Source organism: Daucus carota, chromosome 1 (genome assembly GCF_001625215.2).
Source record: "Daucus carota subsp. sativus chromosome 1, DH1 v3.0, whole genome shotgun sequence".
Taxonomy (NCBI): Eukaryota; Viridiplantae; Streptophyta; class Magnoliopsida; order Apiales; family Apiaceae; genus Daucus; species Daucus carota.
This window is the reverse complement of record NC_030381.2, coordinates 52,624,845-52,650,976: the sequence shown is the minus strand read 5'-3', so window position 1 is coordinate 52,650,976 and position 26,132 is coordinate 52,624,845. Positions and strand designations below refer to the sequence as shown.

Sequence of the window (26,132 nt, the reverse complement as noted above, 5' to 3'; positions counted from 1 at the left end):
AGAGGGAGTACGAGGTTACTGGCACATATATATGTCACGGTCCATTGTCATTCATGTGAATGCACCCGTCAGCCTGACTTATTTATTTATTTATTTTTAATCCTGACTATTTTTATGGGTGCCTGATATGATCATGTGAAAGAGTTGGACAGCGTGTTAATTGATCAAATCAATATTGTATTAATGGTGTATATTCAGAGAATAGTTAAAATTATATCATATTTATTATTATATACCTAATTTCTGAAATTTTATAATAATATACTGTTCAAATTTTAATGTCAACTATAAATTCAATAACTTTCTTTAAATTTAATTATCAAATTTTATCATAAATATAATACAAAAATAACAAAAATTAACTAAAAATAATTCACTTATTAAATTACTTTTAAATCTACAATTAACTCGGTATCTTGATTGTCTCATTACCGTGTTTGTTAGGAGAATTATTATTAGGTACACCGACCAGTGTCATTTAAATATTTGCACCTTGCTCCTATTAAAAATACAGAAAAGGATATTTGCACATCACCTGTCAATAATGTGCGGAGTCTATAAATTAATGTAGATATGTTCCTCCACTCCTTGCATTGGAATTCAAATTTTTTATAATGAATCATATGGATAGAGGCTTGTATTCAGCTCTCATTGATGATGACGTTGATTTCCTAAGGGGAAAGGAATGGCTTGAAGTCTGTGATCAACTCACACCTACAAATAATTCGGTGCTTCATGTTGCATGCCAACACGGGAGTCACAAATGCGTGCAAGAGATACTTGAACGTGCGGATGAATCACTACTATTTAAGCCCAACTCGAGAGGCGAGACAGCTCTTCATCTAGCAGCAAGACAGGGGCACTACGTTGCGGTTAAACCACTTATTAGTAAAGCCAAGTCTTCGGACCAGCAATCTGATGATCTCGAAAACACAACTACGGCGCTGCAAAATCTGATTAGAGCACCTAATGTGGAATTTGAAACTGCCTTGCATGCGGCAGTTCGATACAATCACGAGAAAGTAGTTGGAGTGTTGGTAAAAGCGGATCCAGGTTATTCGTATCCTCGGAACAAGTCTGATGAAACTCCACTTTACCTGGCTGCCGCTAGGGGTTATGCTGGTGTGACCAAAGTAATTCTCGACAACTGTGAATCGCCGACGTTTGGCGGTCCTCATGGACGAACTGCCTTGCATGCTGCCCTAATGAGTTTTAGAGGAAGGGGTATGTACAATTCATATAATTCTCCAATTTTTCGCTAGCTTGTTTCGATTCTATGCTCTGATGTGATTTCTTACAATTTTATCTCTGCTTGTTAGTTGTTGCTTATCTGTACGAAAATCACTCTCACATGCTCCTCCTCCCTTGTTTGTCCTTATGTTTTATAGGTAGTTTTGGCTTTGAAGATTTGACTGTAGCTAAAAGTCTAGAACTATAATTATTATTATTCTAAAAGAAGTTTGAGGTATAATTTTTTATGGAAAAAATTAATATTGTTACTATATATGCGGTCAAATGCGTGTGCCAGATATATATAAAATTACTTGAAAAATAAAAATCAAGAATGGAACGCGATCTCAAAAACAACTTTTTCCAATAATAATTATTATTTTATACTTTCTAAATCTTTAGATATATGTGTCAATTAATGTGGAAAAATATGATTACGGCCGCTATTTGTTTTCGATAGATGTTAATATAAGATGACTACAAAATGTATGGTTAAGGAACTAGCAAACAACCAGCCGCCCGCGCGTCCAATTTTATGTGAATTAATACAATGTATATTAAATTGATTAGTAAATTAATTGATGATAAATAATTAATATATGTGTTTAAGCAAAATATATTTTAAATTAAAAAAAGCATTCTATCTGTCACCCTCATAAATAAATACATAAATAAAGAAACAAATTTATAATTAGAATCTGAATTGCACTTCTAGTAGAAGAGGTACTAGCTAGAAAATCTTCAACCATGAAGAGTCATTAGCTAAAAACTGAGTTCGGCAGATCAAAAACTAAAAAATATAGCAAATCTCTTCATAAAATCATACTCTAACCATACTCACCTCTTATCTATAATTTTAGCCTAACATTCTTTGAATGCATACCCACCCTTGTCTATAATTCTAGCCTAACACACCTTTCATGTCCGTAAGAAATTTGAAATCTGTAAGAATATTACATATCATTTTTTACCATATTTAACTGATATATTTTATTTATAACCATATAAATATAATAACATAGTGTTTTTAAATTATAACCAACCAATATAATCAATACCATCGAAGCACAATGTACTATAGGCTGTCCAACAAATTTTGCACAATGCTTTAAAAGTCCAACGTAACCAACGAATATAGCCAACTTCGTTGGAGATGCTTTTACATGATTCTTAAGCGAAATATATAACAATTTTATTATTATCAAAAATATTCTGAGCTTGATCAGTTCGTTTCATGATTAAGAGTTTGCTGCAAATGTATGAGTTCGTTCCTCGATTAAGTTGAGTTTGTTCCATGATAATGTGCCATCCACTTAGCATCTATGTGTCATCTATGGCATGTTTAGAGAATATATTACTTTGATTGCTTCTGCTTGCACTAGACTCTTGAACTTATAAATGCTGCAAATGTCGACTTGATCATATATTCCGTTAAATAAATTTAACGAACTGCTTCGTATATGTTGACGTTTGGTGCACTGGTCTGGTTCATAAATGGCAACACTGAAATTGAACTTTGAACCGTCTTTAATAAATAATTATGATCAGTCAGTTCCGACTTAAAATGCTTCACTTAGTGATTATAAATAATCAAGAGATCGATACTGAAATTCATTGGCACTTGATATTGAATCTATAGACGATTGTTGTTCCCTGAAGCATTCTAGATCTTTATTATTCACTAATACTTGAAGACATTAATGAACTTTTTCTAGTGACTTGTGATTGCCGCAGTTTATAGAATGTCAGATTTTGTATCTACCTATTCTTTGGTCTGTGAATTCTTGTATCATGCTTGGTTATTATTTTCTAGTCATGTATAGTGTTGAATTATCGCTATTACATAATAGGTTACATTATAGCTTTGTTAGCCTATCGATTTGTGTCATATTGTTATTTAAAACCGCGATGCTCTTGGAATAAATTCAGGGAAGAAGTAATAGTGTGAGTATTGGATAATTGAAATATTGCTGTTATTGCATATATTAAGTTATGATATAAAAATGTTCTCGTAAGGTTTGATATTTATATATGTGATAGTTTTCCACAAAAGCTAAAAGCAGTTTATTCCAAAACTATACGAGCAGTTATATTATCTAAAAGCATATTTTAAGTTAAAAAATACGACTCAGAAAATATGCTTTTATGTTTGTCAAACAAGTTTTTTCTACCTTTCAACAAAAATTCTGTTATTAGTGTTTGTACCAACAATACCAAACAAATCCTAAATAATTTTTGTATGATAAAATTTATTTTTTAATGTTTGAAATATAAAAATTGAAAAAACATCTATAGAAGGAAATCGTAAAAAGAAAATGGAGCGAGAAACAAAGTGAGGATACAACTTTATTAGGTTAATATTTTCAACTTAAATAGTAGCTTACAATTTTTTCTTCATCTCATTAGACTTGGAATTATGGAGCTTGGCTTGAAAATTTATATTTGGGATTAATAAGCCATAAAAATTTCGTAAACTAATCTAAAGGAACAAGTCCATTATATTACTTAGATATTATATATATAGCCTTCTCAGTGAGGAACTTGTTAAAATGGTGATCTAAGAATTATTTTCAAAAACACGTGGGTGGTAACGGTTGCACTATAAATTGTGCTAGGGTTACTTGAGTTCTGTATTATTATGATAGCGGTTACTATTAAGTGTTATATACATAATTATATTCCAAACACAGATATATTTGAGAATATAATTAATATTTTTATGTCTTGTAAAATTATAGAAAAAATTTTGTTTTTGTTTGGTTCGCATCTGTGTTCTAAATCTAATTATATTTTATAAAAATAAATATTCATTTATAAAATAAAATATTGCATCAGGTATATAATATCGTGTTCTGTATATTATTATATTTTGAATAAAATTATGATTATAAATACAACTATTTATTCATAAACTTATGTATTGTAAACAAAATATAATATGTGTCCTGCAAATTAATTACAGTCATATTTACACATTTAAATAATATTTTTAAAATATGTTCTATCTTTTTATGTTTTGATATTATATATATCAGTATGCGTTTGAGAATAAGTTTAGGCATGTGACTAGGTATTTTAGATTTACAGGTCTATAGTTGCTGAGATGCAAAGTTACTTATTTACCCATACTTATTTATCCGAATAAAGGAGTTCCTCGTTGAACTATCCATACGCGTGCACACACATAGATTTATTGTTGTTACTATAATATAATATGAAATAGTATTATTAAATTTTATTTAAAATATAGCTTTTATAAATTTTGCTTGATTTTCTGTGATATTTATATTTAATGATTTAATGCTGTACACTGCAATATTCACATAAATTTTAACTTTTATATGTAATTGTTGATATTAAAATGAAGGATGGATTCACACTTGATTTTACGTATATAATTAAGGAGATGCACATTGGATTCATCCAAATATGACATCCTTTAAAGTTAAGTGTTCTGTATTTACAATATATCAATACAACCAACTATTATGTTGCCTTATCTTACTCTATATGTTTCTAAATATTATTGCATTTCTTTCTGCGAAGTTCGTGCTTGGCTGGCTTGCAAATAAGCACCAGTTAGATAATTATCAATTTTGTGATGATGATATGACAGAATGCATGAGACTTCTGGTGAGAAGCAACCCAGACCTCACGGATGTATTAGATAATAATGGATGGTCGGCGTTTCATTTTGCGGCTGATAACGATCTACCGTATTCTGTTGACTTTTTATTATCGTGGGCCAATATAAATGTGGCATATATAGCTGATAAAAAATACAAGAAGACAGCTTTTCATGTAGCAGCATATAAAGGATACACGAATGTGATTGAGAAATTTTTAGAATATTTACCGGATATTGTGGACAGTGTAGATGGAAATGGTCAAAATATATTGCATATAGCCATCAAGCAAAACCAGAACTTCCTTTTGAAATTCATTTTATCAAAAACTTGGAAATTTGATACTTTAAATACACTTATGATACAAAAAGACATAGAAGGGAATACGCCACTTCACCTAATTGCCAAGCTTGGATATTATATTCCTGAATTGCGGGAATGGATACAGAAGACGGACCAGGAAGTAGTAGACAACACAAATTTGACTCCATCAGAAGCGCTTTACCAGTATTATTCTCCGGTCATCAGGGATGATGAGGTATGTGTATTACATTCAATTTGAATTTCATATGAGTTTAGTTAGTAACATTAATAAAGTTTGTAGTTAAATTTATCGATTAGTACTCGGTATGACTAAAATTAATGCTATAATTTTTATTCTCAAGATTTCAATTTAACCGTTATTGATTTTTGTATACATAATTTATTTTTACCATTTTTTCTTCAAAATTCGTTGAAAATTAATCATAATATCTTAACTGGTTCTATCGTAGAACCATTTATATTTGTCCAAAATGGTTCTGCAGTAAAATCAAATTAAAAAAAACAAAATTTTTGCATAGACTTTAGGTGTTAAATTGTTCATGCATATTATATATGATGTTTTCTACATTAGAATTAAGTCTTATGCATAATTTTGAGTAATTTTAATATTATTAGTGAAATTTTGAAGTAGAAAAAATAATTTTCCATGACACTCTATATAAGCTGATAGTTCACTGTTGAAAAAGTACCCATATGTATATGTATATAAGTCAGACTCCATGCGGAATAATCTTATATAGTTATATAGTGTCTAATACAGAATACCTATATATACAGACAAAAAAGATGTATCAATCTCATTATTTATCTAATATATAATTAGTAAATCAAAAAAAAAGTTTCATCATGTTTCCACCAAAAATTGTTGAAAATTTATTATAACATCCAAACTATTTTTACGGTAGAACCATATTCATTTAAAATGATTTTATAGTAGAACCAAAATAGAAAATCAAAATTTTGGCTTAGATTACATGAGTTAAATGGTTTATGCATGTTATGTGTGATTAATATACATTAAAATCAAATTTTATGCATAAGTCTAACTAATTTTAAAATTATTAGTGAAATCTTAAAATAGAACAAATAATTCTTTACTGGACCCTGTATTAGATAATTATGTATGGAATAATGACTTATATATTTGTTCATATTCTACTAGAAACCGAAACTAACATAAAAGATTATTTTAATCACATCAAAATATAGCACATATGGTATTTAAATTGATCTTTGAGATATGAAAAAGAACCGAGTAAAATCAGATTTCAAAAACAATTCAATGATTGATGAAAAAGATCAAATAAAAATAGTACGTGAGATGTTTTATTTTAATTGTGTGTGGTGAATTCTAGAGAATTGTTAGATTGGATTTATTTAAAAAAATTAAATTAGTTTCTAGTTTTATTTAATTTTTAATTAGTTGCGATTTTTATTTTTAATTTCTAGGTTCAATTTTAGATTTCACATTAGTTTGTACAATTTTCATGAGCTCTCCCCAAATACCATTGAAGTGAAATCTATATACTTGATTGACTCACCCTCGTTTATATAATGATGTCCAGGAAGTGGGTGGAGTACATCCCAAGAGAGACAATTTTTATTATTTTTGGAACGACTGGTGTGGCGGTAAGTTGACATTCATGGATAGATCTGATCTCAGAAGTGTCAAAGTAAGGATCGAGATGCTTACACAACAGGCGAATACACACATGATAGTGGCTGCACTTGTGACCACAGTAGCCTTAACAGCAGGATTTGCCATGCCAGGTGGTTTTAATGGCACTCTAGGACCCGATCAAGGCTCCCCATTACTTCTAAGAAAGCCTGCTTTTAATATATTTGTGGTTGCGGATACAGTCGCCCTCTTATTTTCAATTTCCTCTCTGTTTCTTTACTTCTCATTATCATTCCATCGCAAGAAGAAGGCCTTTTTTACCTTGTTCGCATTTGCAGTAACGCTCAACATTGCCTCAATTGCAGCAATGATGGTGGCTTTCATCGCAGGGACTTATGCGGTGCTGTCACACTCATTAGTTCTGGCCATTGCTGTTTCTTTCCTCTCTTCTTTATTTCTTCTCCTTGTCTTTCCTCTTAGCTACAGAACTTTCATAACCATGTTAAGAGTTCCTATAGGTCGAATACGTTCGTGGCTTCGCCCGGTGTATCGCAATATTAGAAATTACTATGGAAATTTGGTTTTTGTGCGGAGGAGGCCCCCCTTCGATATTGATTTTGTGAGGAGGCCAAGCTCACCAGCGAGCGACGGTCATTCCAGCTCTGTTCGTACAGACTCATCAGTCTGAACTGTAAAATAATACTCTCAGAAATTTTATCCTGTCAAGCACATTTTAACAAATTTTACAAGATGGTCCTTTCTGTGCGGCAAATAAATGAAATCTACTACCCCCATTTTTGTATTATTACAGTGATGAATTGTAATCTGCTATTATAATCACTTAACCGATCAATGATATTTAAAATGATAGTGCGTTAGTGTTCGTCATATCTTCATTTCAGTTTCAGATCTCGATAATGGCCATACCTCGAAAATGGCAGGGTGGCTTTCTTAGCCTTTTGCTAGTAAAGATTGTTTTACCTAGAGGACGCACAAAGATGAGTTTACACATACCAAGTGTGCTTTATATCACTTTTACAAGCTCAAGTTCAATTCCTTTGAAGTCTTTTAAAAGCAATATTTTTATTTTGAAATTCCAAGCTAATTTGGAAATCATTTGAATTTTGTAAAGTTTAATTCATCAAAGTTACGTACCATATATATAATCTTGTAAGCACATCATCGACCTATTAGTAATTATAACGACATATTAATCTATAACGGCAGCCAAACACCAACACAGAAGACACGTATTCGCACCTCATGTTTTGCATGTCTGCAATTTGGATCAAATGATTCTCGCAAAATTTTTATGAGATTGACAAAATATTAGTGTGCGCATGATATATGGTCCCAAACGAATATATACAGACATTCTCTACAGAAAAAAAAACAATCTGTTCACGACCGGAGATTTTCGACGAATTCAGTCGGTTTGGACTGGGATGTCTCTCTCATTTCTTTACGTTACTATAAATAGTAAGTTTTTCTCATCATTACCCTCACTATCTTCCCCTACTATCTCATATTTAACAATAAAAATTACTATTACACCCACTACTTTCCTCCACTATCTCAAATCTATTATTATTAAATATTGGTAGGTCACATCACTTTACCCACTTTTCATCTAACTTTACTCATTTTTCATACATTGTCTTGGTCTCCGTGTCCCCCTCCAATGTAAACAATTGAGGGGGACGGAGGGAGTATTAATTATTTCCACCGAAGTTCGATGGATCTTGAGCCGCCACCACCTACCGGTAAGCAGAAACACGTTGGTCAAAACAGCTTTTATTTGTCGTCTAATTAAATTGCGCGCTATCAGTTTTTAAGTACTGTGGAAATAGCCATGACACATGAAAGAGTAAAGAGAGCGTTTGTTAGCTTATAGTAGTATTTAAATAATAGTATTACTAGAGAAAGTTAAAAAGGACGTTTACCAGCTCTAATAGAGCGTGTGTTTACTTATTCTACGATTTATTTGTAGTTTGTATAGTTTCAACGAGTTGTCTATCCTGTGCCCTCAAGGCACAGGTTAAGCTGTAATAAATATTCTTTTTTTCTGTAACTACTTTCCTTCTCTCCTGCTTTTCCAATAATTCATTAATTAATGTCTCTTTGATTATTGTGTTTTCTTCTTTAACCACACACTTTACTATTTTTACATATTATATTTAAAAAAAATAGTATTTATAAATTATATACAAGTTAAAATTTTATTAAATACTAAACAACTTTTAATTAATTTCGTCCCACAAATAATAACGAGCCCCTGCATACACACTAATTTTTTAATTAAAATCATCCAATTTGATATTTAATAAAAAAAATTAGTTAATAACGAGACCCCCTGCATATACACTAATTTTCTAATTAAAATCATCTTCTAACTAATTTTTTTAGCTCTCACTGAAGATGGCATTGATGTCCTAAAGGAGAAAGACAGGCTTCAAGTACGTGATCAAAGCACCTACAAATAATTCGGTGCTTCATCTTGCATGCCGACACGGGAGTAAGAAATGCGTGGAAGAGATACTAGGACGTGCGGATGAATCACTACTATTAAAGGCCAACTCGAGAGGTGAGACAGTTCTTCATCTAGCAGCAAGATAACGGCACCATCACGCGGTTGAAGCTCTTATTAGTAAGGCCAAGTCTTTGGAGCAGCAACCTAATGATCTGGAAAACACAACTCCGGCGCTGCAAAATCTGATCCGAGCACCCTGTGTGGAACTGGAAACTGCCTTGCATGCGGCAGTTCGATACAATCACAAGAAAGTAGTTGGACTGTTGGTAAAAGAAGATCCAGCTTATTCGTATCCTCGGAACAAGTTTGACGAGACTCCACTTTACTTGGCTGCAGTCAGGGGTTTTGATGGTGTTACTCGAGCCAACGTTTGGCGGTCCTCATGGACGAACTGCCTTGCATGCTGCAGCAATGACTTATGACGGAGAGGGTACGTACAATAAATAAATAAATAAATAATATATATTATTAATACTAGCTTATAGCCCGTGCAAGGCACGGGAGCTTTTTAATTATTTATAAATTTTTAAAATATATTTTAAATGATGTGAAAAAATTTAATTTATAAATAATAAATTAAAATTGTGTGTATTACGCCAAAGTATTAAATTCTTTCTATCAAATTTTAAATTATTTTAAGTAGAATATGTGATGCCAACTCCTATTAGATTATATTTATAAATATATTTTATATTAGAATTATTATAATGTGATTTAAATATTTTTCTAAAAATTTTTATGGTTCGAGATTAAAATAGACACAATTTGTTTTGAATTAAGAAGATGAATCATAAACATGTAATAAGATGGTAGAATTTGTTTTGGATTAAGAAAAAGTGTTTGTATTCGTTCCTCACATAAATCGGTTTTATTAATTTTAAAATATATTAGATAAAAATAATTTTGTGACGGTGCGATTTATATGATTTTACAAATAAAATTGGTAGAAAATATTTATTTTGGATTAAAAAAAATCATAAACACGTGAAATACAAAATTTATTTGGATTCAGAAGAAGAATTATAAACATGCAAGTAGATATCAGTTGTCTTATGGAACAGAAGTTGATTTTTTTCTAATCTAACGGTACTTATTTGTTCAATATACGATCCGATGGATAAAAATAATTTTGTGACGGTGCGATTTATACGATTCTACAATTAAAATTTGTAAGAAATATTTATTTTGGATTAAAAAAAACCAAAAACACATGAAAGACAGAATTTGTTTAGGATTCAGAGAAGGAATTATAAACATGCAAGTAGATGTCAGTTTTCTTATAGAACAAAATTTAATTTTGTTCTAATCTAACGGTGCTTATTTGTTCAATATACGATCCAACGAATGATAAGCTTTTGGACCGTAGGACCATGCGACCAAATTATCTCCCTTACGCTTATTATATATAAGTATATAATTATTTTGATAATTATGTTATGTTTTTTGAGAAGACAAATGAATTATGTTAATCAAAATTTAATAATTCTATTGAATAGGTTTCCTTAGAGCAAGCCCAAGAGATGCCCTATATGATGTTCTAAGACATAATTTAGGGCATTTAGTAAAAAAACTTAATCCAACAATGTCCTAGTGATGCCTTATATCACTAGGACAAGTTCTTCGAGCCTTATTTTTGAGGCACATTTTTGCTTGCCCTATCCTAGATTTTATAATAAAATATTACCCACCCTCTCTTTCTCTCTTTTCTTTTTATTGTTCTTTAATGATGAAAGAAAATTTTTAATAATTATATACTTATATATAATAAGCGTAAGGGAGATAATTTGGTCGCATGGTCACATGGTCCAAAAGCTTATCATCCGTTGGATCGTATATTGAACAAATAAGTACCGTTAGATTATAACAAAATTAACTTCTATTTCTATAAGGCAACTGATATGCATGTTTATAATTCCTTTTCTGAATCCAAAACAAATTCTGTCTTTCACATGTTTATGATTTTTTTTTAATCCAAGATAAATATTTCCTATGAGCTTTAATTGTAGAATCATATAAATTGCACCGTCACAAAATTATTTTTATCTAATATATTTTAAAATTAATAAGCCGGATATTTTAATTCAAAATAAATATTTCCTGCCAGTTTTAATTGTAGAATCATATAAATCGCACTGTCACAAAATTATTTTTATCAAATATATTTTAAAATTAGTAAGCCAATCTTATTATAATAATTCTTATATAAAATATATTTATAAATATAATTTAATGAAAGTTGATGTCACATATTTTTCTCAATATATATTAAAATTTGATAGAAAAAATATAATACTTTGGCATGATACATAAGAGAAAAGTAATGGTTTGATTACAATAGTTTACTTGAAGCCATTAATGAGTGTGACGGTGTATTTTATACCGCATCGTCGGATGATCCAACATGTGTAACCAGTTTTTTTTTACAGAAACAAGTAGAAACTATATATTTTTACAATAGTTCTGACTTACAAACAAATCATAATTTTAAATTTTATTTAAATGAAAATTTTAATTTATTATTTATAAATTAAATTCTTTCACACCACTTACAATATATTTAAAAAGTTTATAAATAATTAAAAAGTTCCCGTGCCTTGCACGGGCTATAAGCTAGTAAACTATTAAATATGTAATGAGGATAAGGCACATTGTTGCAGTTGAAATTTATTAAGCATGTCTTAAATCACAAGGACATTATTTTTTATATTATATTTAAGACCTCAACTATGACACTCGTACTTAGCTCTTATTAATTGAAAAGTATATATTAAGTCAGCTGTGGGAGTCCTTAAACTCAATGTTTTTACTTACAAACCGGTTAGAAATACTATTTTCCATTTCTTTCTACGAATTTTACGGCTGGCTTAAGGTAATTATGAATTTTTCTTTGATGATATACTAGAATGCATAAGACTTCTACTGCAAAGCAACAAAGACTTGATATGTGTAGCAGTTAATGATGGATGGACGCCATATCATGTTGCCGCAGATAACAATCGGTGTGATTCAATTGAATATTTATTGAAAGCCAACCAATACGTGGCTTACCTACCAGATAAAAAATATAAGAAGACATCACTTCATGTTGCAGCATATAAAGGATACCATGAGGTGGTAGAGAAACTTCTGGAATATTTGCCTGATATGTGGGAGAGTACAGATGGAAATGGTCAAAATATATTGCACATTGCCGTGCAACATTAATACAACAAGCCCCTGCTCAAATTCATATTATCTAGAACTTGGAAATTTGAAATTTTGAATACTCTTTTTATACAGAGAGACCAGGAAGGGAGTACCCCTCTTCACTTAGCTGCCAAGTTTGGATATAATGTTCACGAGACGCGAGAGTGGTTCCACAAGACTGATCACTATATAGTAGATAACACAAATTTGACTTCATCGGAGGTGTTTTATAACCTGAACCTTTCTCGGACCATAATGGATGAGGTACTTAAAACGAACTTAATATGACTTTCAAATGCTCTAACTACCACATATGATAAATTTTGTAGTTGAAATGCTAAGTTTATTAATTAATGAACATCTCATGATGATGCATGTATATATATATAGGAATGGCTAACTGGTGCCTTCAGCGCACATGATAGGTCATTATTACTATCGGTAAACACTCTTTAACTTGCATGAATATCAGTGCATATAGGTACTCCCTCCGTCCCTATTTATCTGTCCACTTTGGAAGTAAAAATTTGTCCCTATTTATTTGTCCATTTATACTTTCAAAACTAATTTAATGATAATTTTTCAAATATATCTCCATAATTTCAATTTTCAAGGCTTGACTTATTTAAAACTTGGTTGAATTCATGTTTTCAAAACATAAAGTAGGGGTATTCCACCATTTTCAAGATATTAATTAGAGGTATTTAATAAAAAAGTTCATACAATCAATTATTCCTTGGTATACGTTCTTTTTTCCAAAATGGACAAATAAAAAGGGACGGAGGGAGTATAATTATTCAAAATTTTATTTATAATAAAATATTATTTTATTTTTAATAAATGTGGGAGAACATAAAATAATTTAAATAATGATTTTAATGATAATGTGATCAAACAAAAAGACATTACACTTCTAACAAAACATAAATTAAAAACGTTATTTAAACCTGTGATTGATACAATTCATAAGCTAGTACTTTGAGACTGGATTTTCTCACCAAGTTTAGTGAAATAACTCGAGTCACAAAGGGCCTATCTCGTGTCGTTGTTTGCTAGAACACGTTCATGTTTTTTATTCTTTTTGTCCCACTTATTTCTATATATTCTTTTACTGCTCGGTGTCATTTTAATGTTCTATAGTTTTTTTAAATTTTTATCTAAAAAATTTATATACTTATCTAATACCTAGTGGTCCTTAATTTTTACTATATATATTCCAGGAAGTGGTCGGAGTTTGTCCGACTAGAGACCAGATTTATGGTACGTGGATCGGTTGATCTCTAGGTAGAGGGCAAATAGGAGATACATATGATCGGATACCTGCCAAAGAAAAGATCACCATGTACCAACAAATGGCGAACAGCCATATGATAGTGGCTGCACTGGTCACCACAGTAGCCTTGACAGCAGGATTCACAGTGCCTGGTGGTTTTGACAGCAACCGAGGATCCCCGCTGCTTCTAAGACAGCCGGTGTAACACCCCAGTTCCACATCGAGTCGTGTGGAGACTTTAGTTCAGTTTATAAACATAAGTACTACTACCAATTGCACCAATAAATCATGATCTTTTGAGGGCCTGTGGTGGGCTTGTGGATTACCCAAGTTGTTGCAATTGGATCAGTTTATTTCGGCTTATTTTCGGATTCGGATTTCGGGACTTGACCCGATTTTCGAAAAAGACTCGGGATTTGACTCGGGTTGTTGCATATGGTATTCAGAGCAGGCTCTCGAAAGCTTGATTCGTCAAGTTGCCGGAGGTGGGGACACGAAGGCTGGTGGTATTATCCCGCAATGGACAGAGATCCGGAGGCGGGGACACGAAGCCAGCTGGTGTTATCCCACAATTGCTAGAGAGGTTCGATCTGGGCCTATGGGCTATCCGTTTCGGCCTGACGAGGACGTCAGGAATTTAAGTGGGGGAGTTTGTAACACCCCAGTCCCACATCGAGTCGTGTGGAGACTTTAGTTCAGTTTATAAGCATAAGTGTAACACCCGTGAAATTCAAAATTTCGTAAAAGTACAACTATTCAATTTAATTATTATTGTGCGAAAAGACTATTTATTAGTCTTAACAAAAATTTATGAGGCATGAGGTATTAATTAAAAATATTATAATTTCGAGAATACTAGTAAACATGTGGGTTATGTTGTGTGGGCCCGTCGTTAATTTAAATATGTACGTTAACCCGAGAGCTGTGTTTAGTTGAAAAATATAGTAGACGTGATTATTTATTTACCGATTTCTGAATAAATGTTAAGTTTTAGCTGAGACGATAATTTATCTTTATTATTTTATAAATTTAGGAATTGGCCAGAAAATATTAAATAATCAATAATTTACTTATATAATTATGTTGGGTAATATTTAAATATTTATTAATACCGATACGAGAAAAATAGCAGCCGGGCGTTTTTAATAATTTTGGCAAAACGTTACTTAGACCGCAAGCAATATTACTTAGTGCCCAAGTAATGCTACTTGGGGGCCAAGTAATCCCTTCATTAGGATATAAATATGAGGGTTATTAAGTGCTAATTGTAATTAGCAAAATAGTATAAAAGCCAAGGCAATAAAACACTTTCACAGAAACTAGCAAAGGAGACTTAAGGAGAAGAAAATCTACAGGAGATTTGAGAGTTGAGAATCAAAGGAAAAAGGAAGTGGAGCTAGCGACTAAGGTAAGTTCATAGACATAAATGCTTGTTTTCCTTAATTTAATCAACAAAACAATTGTGTAGAGAGAATTATGAATTTATGAGATAGTCATGAGCTAGAAAGGACCCACTGGTGTCTATTTTAATGAGGTAAATTTTGTCCCCTCAAGTTGGTGTGTACTGCTTTGGAATAAACAGAACATGTATATTATAAACACATAAACACAAATGAATTGGGATTTCGTTTAAACTACTTTAAATTAGGGTTTATGCTTAATTTGGGGATTATATTGAATGATGAAATATTGATGGTGTGAATTGTTGGTTGAAGCTTGTTGAAGGAGTTGGTCGGAGGGGATTGGCCGGAGCTCACGTCGGCGTCGCCGACGGAGTCTCCCGGCGGAGTAAAAAGGGGAAGGGGCGGTAAGCAAGGGAGAGAGATGACGGCGGTGAGTCGCCAGAGCTACGCTCCGGCCGGCTATGGTGGCTGCTGGGCAGAAGGAGGAAGGTGATGTGGGGAGAGATGGAGGAGAGAGCAGTTAGTAAATTAATTAAAAATTAGTTCTGATAAATAATTCGCTGGGCATCAATTTGATGTTGGATTGTAAAATAAAAATCATATTTAGATTCCTTGTGAAAAAACAGATGAAATGGACTCTTGAATCATGTGATTTGGATAAAATATGAGAAAGTTATGGTTGGTCAAAGTTTGGCCATGGATGTTGACTTCGGGGAGAGAGAAAATAAGATGGGTGTGTTGGAGAAGATGATGATGTGGCAGCTTTTGATTGGCTAGAATATTGAAGACTTGTATTTAATTAATTTGAGTGATTAAATGGTGAAATCGGTAAAAGTGTAAAACATGAAAGTTTAAGTAAATAATTTTTCGGATTTAATGGTGAAGCCTAATTTTGGGTTCGAGAGATATTAAATAAATTTATAATTAGGGTGATTTAATAGATAATTAGTTTAATTGGTGGATTTAGTCAATAATTGAATAAAAAAAAGGGTTATTTAGAAGAATGAGATATTTAGGATAATAACATGAGTCAGTAAGGAATATTTTACTTAAATCAATAATAAGAGAAGAATAAATGAGAAGCGATCTAAATGAGGAATTTTAAGTAGATTTTACGAGATCGTCATTTTAAGATAAGATTCTAAGTTTATTATTTTGTGACATAGAAGATTGACTATCTGGAAGGCGAGGTTGATTAATCAACTTGAACTGGAAGTTGTGCACTGTAAGTATATACTGTACCCTTCACTGTTGATATTTTATGATGTTTTGGTGAACATATTGTTGATGATTTTCTTATGAGGAATGAGTATTCTTGCATTGATACTTGATGAACTGATGATGATGCTTCCTTATTGGAAGTAAAGCTAAACCGATTGTTTAGCTGGCCGGGATCCCAACTTGATGAATTGATGAACTAATCGTGCTTGAATACTCATACTCATACTCATCTTGATGTGTGAAACTGTTTTGATGACGCTGATGAAATATTGATTTGGTTCACCAAGTTTTGTGAATAAAACTCAGTTGAATCGTACGTATATGCTTACTGAGCTTTATGAGCTCATCCTTTTTTATGTACTAACTTTACAGGGAAGAATTCTGGAGAAGAATATTCAGGCAAGGGTAAAAGTGTGATGAGATGAAGTGCTAGACTTGGTTGGATTTGTAAGTAGAAGTTTAGTAGAATTATTATGTAATCGAAAAGAAATATTTGTGAACTTTTAGAAGAGTGATGTAAGACTCTGATGTAAGGTAAAAAAAAAAATGCTTTTAAGTTATATCAAGTTTAAGATTATGAAGATATATTTCGGTGTGTTCAGTAGAATGGCACCCCCGGACCGGGTTGCTGAGGTCATCCCGGGCCGGGGGCGTCACAGGTGGTATCAGAGCTATAGGTTCGAGAATCGGAGAAAGTAAGATTAAGACCTTAAACTAGTGTGATTTTAAGTTAGAAAAGAGGTCTAAGGGATATATGGAACTTAGTTGTGAAGGTGTGGAATAAACTATGTGGTTAGTACTTACTATAGTTGGAACCCTCAGAGAAAAAGGGACTGTAGATACTGTTGAGGCCAAGATATGGCTAAGTGAAATAAAAAAGACTTTTAAAATAGTTGGTTCAGAAGAGGATAAGAAAACTATCTTTGATGCTTATATGCTTAATGGAGAGGCCAATTATTGATGGAAGCTAAGCAAGTTGTAGAAGAGTCTATTGTGATATAGAAATAGCTGACCAAGAAGTAATTATAGTGGATCAAGTTTGTCCAAGTTGAGAGATAACTGTTTAAAAGAAAATCTTTAAGAAAAATCTTATTTCCTTGATATTTCTTTCATCTGATTGGGATGAACAACCCTAATTATAGGGGACACAAGGTATACCTGTCTGTGTGATAGGAGTTGGATGGGACGCCATCACTTGTGTGTGTTGTGATTACAAGAAGGTTAACAACCTTTAGTAGTGTCTTAATTTAGACACGCAACACTTAGTTCACTTGATCATAATTGATCTCCCAGTTATCCTTATTTCAAATGAAAGCTATTTTGAAAACTCATTGATCGGTGATTACCATTGTGAATGACCTCTATATCCAAGAAAGATTTTAAAATTCTTATTTCCTTTGAGTTCTCTTCAAAATGCTCAAATTTCAAATCCTTTGATTCTGGTTTGTTTTGAAAAAGAGTTTTAAGAAAGTGTTGTATGGTGACGTCAGATCCAGACCCACAGATTTGAAGAATGCCACATAGATTATTGAGAATTAAATAAGATGACCTTTGACCTAGGGTTGATGATTTATTTGACCAATTGAAGGGAACATCTTACTTTTCTAAGATAGACTTGAGATCTGAATACCATCAATTAAGGATCAGACCTGAATATATACCTAAGACAACCTTTAGGACTCGACATGAACATTGTAAGTTCTTTGAGATGTCTTTCAGAATGATTAATACACTTATAGCATTTATGGATCTTATGAATAGGGTATTTAAGATATATTTGGATAAGTTTGTTATTATATTTATCCATAATATTTTTATCCTTTGGCCAAGGTGATTAGGAAAGAAGAGAAGTTTGAATGGACTAAGTGCGAGTAAAGCTTTCAGGAATCAAAGAAGCGACTACAATGGCCACCGTGTTAATCTTACCTGACGAGACATGAACTTTTGTGATTTATAGTAATCATCTCACAAGGGACTAGGACGTGTTCTTATACAATATGGAAAAGTGATAGTATATGATTTAAGACAATTTAAGGATTTCAAGTTGAGATATCCTACCCATGATCTAGAATTAACTACTATAATATCTGCTTTAAAAATTTGGCGACCTTATTTGTATGGTGGGAAGTGTGAGATATTTACATATCATAAGAATTTAAAATACTTATTTACTCAAAAAGAGTTAAATATGAGACAAATGATATAGTTAGAATTGATAAAGGACTATGACTGTATGATTAACTATCACACATGAAAACAAATGTAGTTGAGGCATTAAGTAAGAAAGAAAGAGTTAATGTTATGTCGTTACCAAAGGAATTGATTAAGGAAATGAAAAAGCTTGGATTAGGAAGTCAGAGCATAAGGAGGGAAGAATTTATGAGAGGTTAGTGCAACTAGAGTTAATAAAAAGAAGTCACGTGGGAATTAGATGATGTGATGAGAAAAAGCTACCCAGAGTTGTTTAGCACCAATCGGGATTCCGAGGACGGAATCCTATAAGGAGGGAAGAATGTAACACCCGTGAAATTCAAAATTTCGTAAAAGTACAACTATTCAATTTAATTATTATTGTGCGAAAAGACTATTTATTAGTCTTAACAAAAATTTATGAGGCATGAGGTATTAATTAAAAATATTATAATTTCGAGAATACTAGTAAACATGTGGGTTATGTTGTGTGGGCCCGTCGTTAATTTAAATATGTACGTTAACCCGAGAGCTGTGTTTAGTTGAAAAATATAGTAGACGTGATTATTTATTTACCGATTTCTGAATAAATGTTAAGTTTTAGCTGAGACGATAATTTATCTTTATTATTATATAAATTTAGGAATTGGCCAGAAAATATTAAATAATCAATAATCTACTTATATAATTATGTTGGGTAATATTTAAATATTTATTAATACCGATACGAGAAAAATAGCAGCCGGGCGTTTTTAATAATTTTGGCAAAACGTTACTTAGACCGCAAGCAATATTACTTAGTGCCCAAGTAATGCTACTTGGGGGCCAAGTAATCCCTTCATTAGGATATAAATATGAGGGTTATTAAGTGCTAATTGTAATTAGCAAAATAGTATAAAAGCCAAGGCAATAAAACACTTTCACAGAAACTAGCAAAGGAGACTTAAGGAGAAGAAAATCTACAGGAGATTTGAGAGTTGAGAATCAAAGGAAAAAGGAAGTGGAGCTAGCGACTAAGGTAAGTTCATAGACATAAATGCTTGTTTTCCTTAATTTAATCAACAAAACAATTGTGTAGAGAGAATTATGAATTTATGAGATAGTCATGAGCTAGAAAGGACCCACTGGTGTCTATTTTAATGAGGTAAATTTTGTCCCCTCAAGTTGGTGTGTACTGCTTTGGAATAAACAGAACATGTATATTATAAACACATAAACACAAATGAATTGGGATTTCGTTTAAACTACTTTAAATTAGGGTTTATGCTTAATTTGGGGATTATATTGAATGATGAAATATTGATGGTGTGAATTGTTGGTTGAAGCTTGTTGAAGGAGTTGGTCGGAGGGGATTGGCCGGAGCTCACGTCGGCGTCGCCGACGGAGTCTCCCGGCGGAGTAAAAAGGGGAAGGGGCGGTAAGCAAGGGAGAGAGATGACGGCGGTGAGTCGCCAGAGCTACGCTCCGGCCGGCTATGGTGGCTGCTGGGCAGAAGGAGGAAGGTGATGTGGGGAGAGATGGAGGAGAGAGCAGTTAGTAAATTAATTAAAAATTAGTTCTGATAAATAATTCGCTGGGCATCAATTTGATGTTGGATTGTAAAATAAAAATCATATTTAGATTCCTTGTGAAAAAACAGATGAAATGGACTCTTGAATCATGTGATTTGGATAAAATATGAGAAAGTTATGGTTGGTCAAAGTTTGGCCATGGATGTTGACTTCGGGGAGAGAGAAAATAAGATGGGTGTGTTGGAGAAGATGATGATGTGGCAGCTTTTGATTGGCTAGAATATTGAAGACTTGTATTTAATTAATTTGAGTGATTAAATGGTGAAATCGGTAAAAGTGTAAAACATGAAAGTTTAAGTAAATAATTTTTCGGATTTAATGGTGAAGCCTAATTTTGGGTTCGAGAGATATTAAATAAATTTATAATTAGGGTGATTTAATAGATAATTAGTTTAATTGGTGGATTTAGTCAATAATTGAATAAAAAAAAGGGTTATTTAGAAGAATGAGATATTTAGGATAATAACATGAGTCAGTAAGGAATATTTTACTTAAATCAATAATAAGAGAAGAATAAATGAGAAGCGATCTAAATGAGGAATTTTAAGTAGATTTTACGAGATCGTCATTTTAAGATAAGATTCTAAGTTTATTATTTTGTGACATAGAAGATTGACTATCTGGAAGGCGAGGTTGATTAATCAACTTGAACTGGAAGTTGTGCACTGTAAGTATATACTGTACCCTTCACTGTTGATATTTTATGATGTTTTGGTGAACATATTGTTGATGATTTTCTTATGAGGAATGAGTATTCTTGCATTGATACTTGATGAACTGATGATGATGCTTCCTTATTGGAAGTAAAGCTAAACCGATTGTTTAGCTGGCCGGGATCCCAACTTGATGAATTGATGAACTAATCGTGCTTGAATACTCATACTCATACTCATCTTGATGTGTGAAACTGTTTTGATGACGCTGATGAAATATTGATTTGGTTCACCAAGTTTTGTGAATAAAACTCAGTTGAATCGTACGTATATGCTTACTGAGCTTTATGAGCTCATCCTTTTTTATGTACTAACTTTACAGGGAAGAATTCTGGAGAAGAATATTCAGGCAAGGGTAAAAGTGTGATGAGATGAAGTGCTAGACTTGGTTGGATTTGTAAGTAGAAGTTTAGTAGAATTATTATGTAATCGAAAAGAAATATTTGTGAACTTTTAGAAGAGTGATGTAAGACTCTGATGTAAGGTAAAAAAAAAATGCTTTTAAGTTATATCAAGTTTAAGATTATGAAGATATATTTCGGTGTGTTCAGTAGAATGGCACCCCCGGACCGGGTTGCTGAGGTCATCCCGGGCCGGGGGCGTCACAGGTGGTATCAGAGCTATAGGTTCGAGAATCGGAGAAAGTAAGATTAAGACCTTAAACTAGTGTGATTTTAAGTTAGAAAAGAGGTCTAAGGGATATATGGAACTTAGTTGTGAAGGTGTGGAATAAACTATGTGGTTAGTACTTACTATAGTTGGAACCCTCAGAGAAAAAGGGACTGTAGATACTGTTGAGGCCAAGATATGGCTAAGTGAAATAAAAAAGACTTTTAAAATAGTTGGTTCAGAAGAGGATAAGAAAACTATCTTTGATGCTTATATGCTTAATGGAGAGGCCAATTATTGATGGAAGCTAAGCAAGTTGTAGAAGAGTCTATTGTGATATAGAAATAGCTGACCAAGAAGTAATTATAGTGGATCAAGTTTGTCCAAGTTGAGAGATAACTGTTTAAAAGAAAATCTTTAAGAAAAATCTTATTTCCTTGATATTTCTTTCATCTGATTGGGATGAACAACCCTAATTATAGGGGACACAAGGTATACCTGTCTGTGTGATAGGAGTTGGATGGGACGCCATCACTTGTGTGTGTTGTGATTACAAGAAGGTTAACAACCTTTAGTAGTGTCTTAATTTAGACACGCAACACTTAGTTCACTTGATCATAATTGATCTCCCAGTTATCCTTATTTCAAATGAAAGCTATTTTGAAAACTCATTGATCGGTGATTACCATTGTGAATGACCTCTATATCCAAGAAAGATTTTAAAATTCTTATTTCCTTTGAGTTCTCTTCAAAATGCTCAAATTTCAAATCCTTTGATTCTGGTTTGTTTTGAAAAAGAGTTTTAAGAAAGTGTTGTATGGTGACGTCAGATCCAGACCCACAGATTTGAAGAATGCCACATAGATTATTGAGAATTAAATAAGATGACCTTTGACCTAGGGTTGATGATTTATTTGACCAATTGAAGGGAACATCTTACTTTTCTAAGATAGACTTGAGATCTGAATACCATCAATTAAGGATCAGACCTGAATATATACCTAAGACAACCTTTAGGACTCGACATGAACATTGTAAGTTCTTTGAGATGTCTTTCAGAATGATTAATACACTTATAGCATTTATGGATCTTATGAATAGGGTATTTAAGATATATTTGGATAAGTTTGTTATTATATTTATCCATAATATTTTTATCCTTTGGCCAAGGTGATTAGGAAAGAAGAGAAGTTTGAATGGACTAAGTGCGAGTAAAGCTTTCAGGAATCAAAGAAGCGACTACAATGGCCACCGTGTTAATCTTACCTGACGAGACATGAACTTTTGTGATTTATAGTAATCATCTCACAAGGGACTAGGACGTGTTCTTATACAATATGGAAAAGTGATAGTATATGATTTAAGACAATTTAAGGATTTCAAGTTGAGATATCCTACCCATGATCTAGAATTAACTACTATAATATCTGCTTTAAAAATTTGGCGACCTTATTTGTATGGTGGGAAGTGTGAGATATTTACATATCATAAGAATTTAAAATACTTATTTACTCAAAAAGAGTTAAATATGAGACAAATGATATAGTTAGAATTGATAAAGGACTATGACTGTATGATTAACTATCACACATGAAAACAAATGTAGTTGAGGCATTAAGTAAGAAAGAAAGAGTTAATGTTATGTCGTTACCAAAGGAATTGATTAAGGAAATGAAAAAGCTTGGATTAGGAAGTCAGAGCATAAGGAGGGAAGAATTTATGAGAGGTTAGTGCAACTAGAGTTAATAAAAAGAAGTCACGTGGGAATTAGATGATGTGATGAGAAAAAGCTACCCAGAGTTGTTTAGCACCAATCGGGATTCCGAGGACGGAATCCTATAAGGAGGGAAGAATGTAACACCCGTGAAATTCAAAATTTCGTAAAAGTACAACTATTCAATTTAATTATTATTGTGCGAAAAGACTATTTATTAGTCTTAACAAAAATTTATGAGGCATGAGGTATTAATTAAAAATATTATAATTTCGAGAATACTAGTAAACATGTGGGTTATGTTGTGTGGGCCCGTCGTTAATTTAAATATGTACGTTAACCCGAGAGCTGTGTTTAGTTGAAAAATATAGTAGACGTGATTATTTATTTACCGATTTCTGAATAAATGTTAAGTTTTAGCTGAGACGATAATTTATCTTTATTATTTTATAAATTTAGGAATTGGCCAGAAAATATTAAATAATCAATAATCTACTTATATAATTATGTTGGGTAATATTTAAATATTTATTAATACCGATACGAGAAAAATAGCAGCCGGGCGTTTTTAATAATTTTGGCAAAACGTTACTTAGACCGCAAGCAATATTACTTAGTGCCCAAGTAATGCTACTTGGGGGCCAAGTAATCCCTTCATTAGGATATAAATATGAGGGTTATTAAGTGCTAATTGTAATTAGCAAAATAGTATAAAAGCCAAGGCAATAAAACACTTTCACAGAAACTAGCAAAGGAGACTTAAGGAGAAGAAAATCTACAGGAGATTTGAGAGTTGAGAATCAAAGGAAAAAGGAAGTGGAGCTAGCGACTAAGGTAAGTTCATAGACATAAATGCTTGTTTTCCTTAATTTAATCAACAAAACAATTGTGTAGAGAGAATTATGAATTTATGAGATAGTCATGAGCTAGAAAGGACCCACTGGTGTCTATTTTAATGAGGTAAATTTTGTCCCCTCAAGTTGGTGTGTACTGCTTTGGAATAAACAGAACATGTATATTATAAACACATAAACACAAATGAATTGGGATTTCGTTTAAACTACTTTAAATTAGGGTTTATGCTTAATTTGGGGATTATATTGAATGATGAAATATTGATGGTGTGAATTGTTGGTTGAAGCTTGTTGAAGGAGTTGGTCGGAGGGGATTGGCCGGAGCTCACGTCGGCGTCGCCGACGGAGTCTCCCGGCGGAGTAAAAAGGGGAAGGGGCGGTAAGCAAGGGAGAGAGATGACGGCGGTGAGTCGCCAGAGCTACGCTCCGGCCGGCTATGGTGGCTGCTGGGCAGAAGGAGGAAGGTGATGTGGGGAGAGATGGAGGAGAGAGCAGTTAGTAAATTAATTAAAAATTAGTTCTGATAAATAATTCGCTGGGCATCAATTTGATGTTGGATTGTAAAATAAAAATCATATTTAGATTCCTTGTGAAAAAACAGATGAAATGGACTCTTGAATCATGTGATTTGGATAAAATATGAGAAAGTTATGGTTGGTCAAAGTTTGGCCATGGATGTTGACTTCGGGGAGAGAGAAAATAAGATGGGTGTGTTGGAGAAGATGATGATGTGGCAGCTTTTGATTGGCTAGAATATTGAAGACTTGTATTTAATTAATTTGAGTGATTAAATGGTGAAATCGGTAAAAGTGTAAAACATGAAAGTTTAAGTAAATAATTTTTCGGATTTAATGGTGAAGCCTAATTTTGGGTTCGAGAGATATTAAATAAATTTATAATTAGGGTGATTTAATAGATAATTAGTTTAATTGGTGGATTTAGTCAATAATTGAATAAAAAAAAGGGTTATTTAGAAGAATGAGATATTTAGGATAATAACATGAGTCAGTAAGGAATATTTTACTTAAATCAATAATAAGAGAAGAATAAATGAGAAGCGATCTAAATGAGGAATTTTAAGTAGATTTTACGAGATCGTCATTTTAAGATAAGATTCTAAGTTTATTATTTTGTGACATAGAAGATTGACTATCTGGAAGGCGAGGTTGATTAATCAACTTGAACTGGAAGTTGTGCACTGTAAGTATATACTTTACCCTTCACTGTTGATATTTTATGATGTTTTGGTGAACATATTGTTGATGATTTTCTTATGAGGAATGAGTATTCTTGCATTGATACTTGATGAACTGATGATGATGCTTCCTTATTGGAAGTAAAGCTAAACCGATTGTTTAGCTGGCCGGGATCCCAACTTGATGAATTGATGAACTAATCGTGCTTGAATACTCATACTCATACTCATCTTGATGTGTGAAACTGTTTTGATGACGCTGATGAAATATTGATTTGGTTCACCAAGTTTTGTGAATAAAACTCAGTTGAATCGTACGTATATGCTTACTGAGCTTTATGAGCTCATCCTTTTTTATGTACTAACTTTACAGGGAAGAATTCTGGAGAAGAATATTCAGGCAAGGGTAAAAGTGTGATGAGATGAAGTGCTAGACTTGGTTGGATTTGTAAGTAGAAGTTTAGTAGAATTATTATGTAATCGAAAAGAAATATTTGTGAACTTTTAGAAGAGTGATGTAAGACTCTGATGTAAGGTAAAAAAAAAAATGCTTTTAAGTTATATCAAGTTTAAGATTATGAAGATATATTTCGGTGTGTTCAGTAGAATGGCACCCCCGGACCGGGTTGCTGAGGTCATCCCGGGCCGGGGGCGTCACAATAAGTACTACTACGAATTGCACCAATAAATCATGATCTTTTGGGGGCCTGTGTTGGGCTTGTGAATTACCCAAGTTGTTGAAATTGGGCCAGTTTATTTCGGCTTATTTTCGGATTCGGATTTCGGGACTTGACCCGATTTTCGAAAAAGACTCGGGATTTGACCCGGGTTGTTGCAGCCGGCCTTCAAGATATTCATGATAGCCGATACATTGG

At 32.6% G+C, this 26,132-nt stretch overlaps 1 protein-coding gene across 1 annotated transcript; it reads left to right on the top strand.

The window, feature by feature from the left end:
- The first annotated feature begins 554 nt into the window (after positions 1-554).
- Positions 555-7,661, top strand: LOC108204779 (ankyrin repeat-containing protein At5g02620-like). Its single transcript, XM_017374389.2, has 3 exons — positions 555-1,224; positions 4,847-5,394; positions 6,746-7,661. The coding sequence occupies exons 1-3, from the start codon at positions 615-617 to the stop codon at positions 7,484-7,486; spliced, it is 1,899 nt and encodes a 632-aa protein (XP_017229878.1). The 5' UTR covers positions 555-614; the 3' UTR covers positions 7,487-7,661.
- Positions 7,662-26,132: the final 18,471 nt, after the last annotated feature.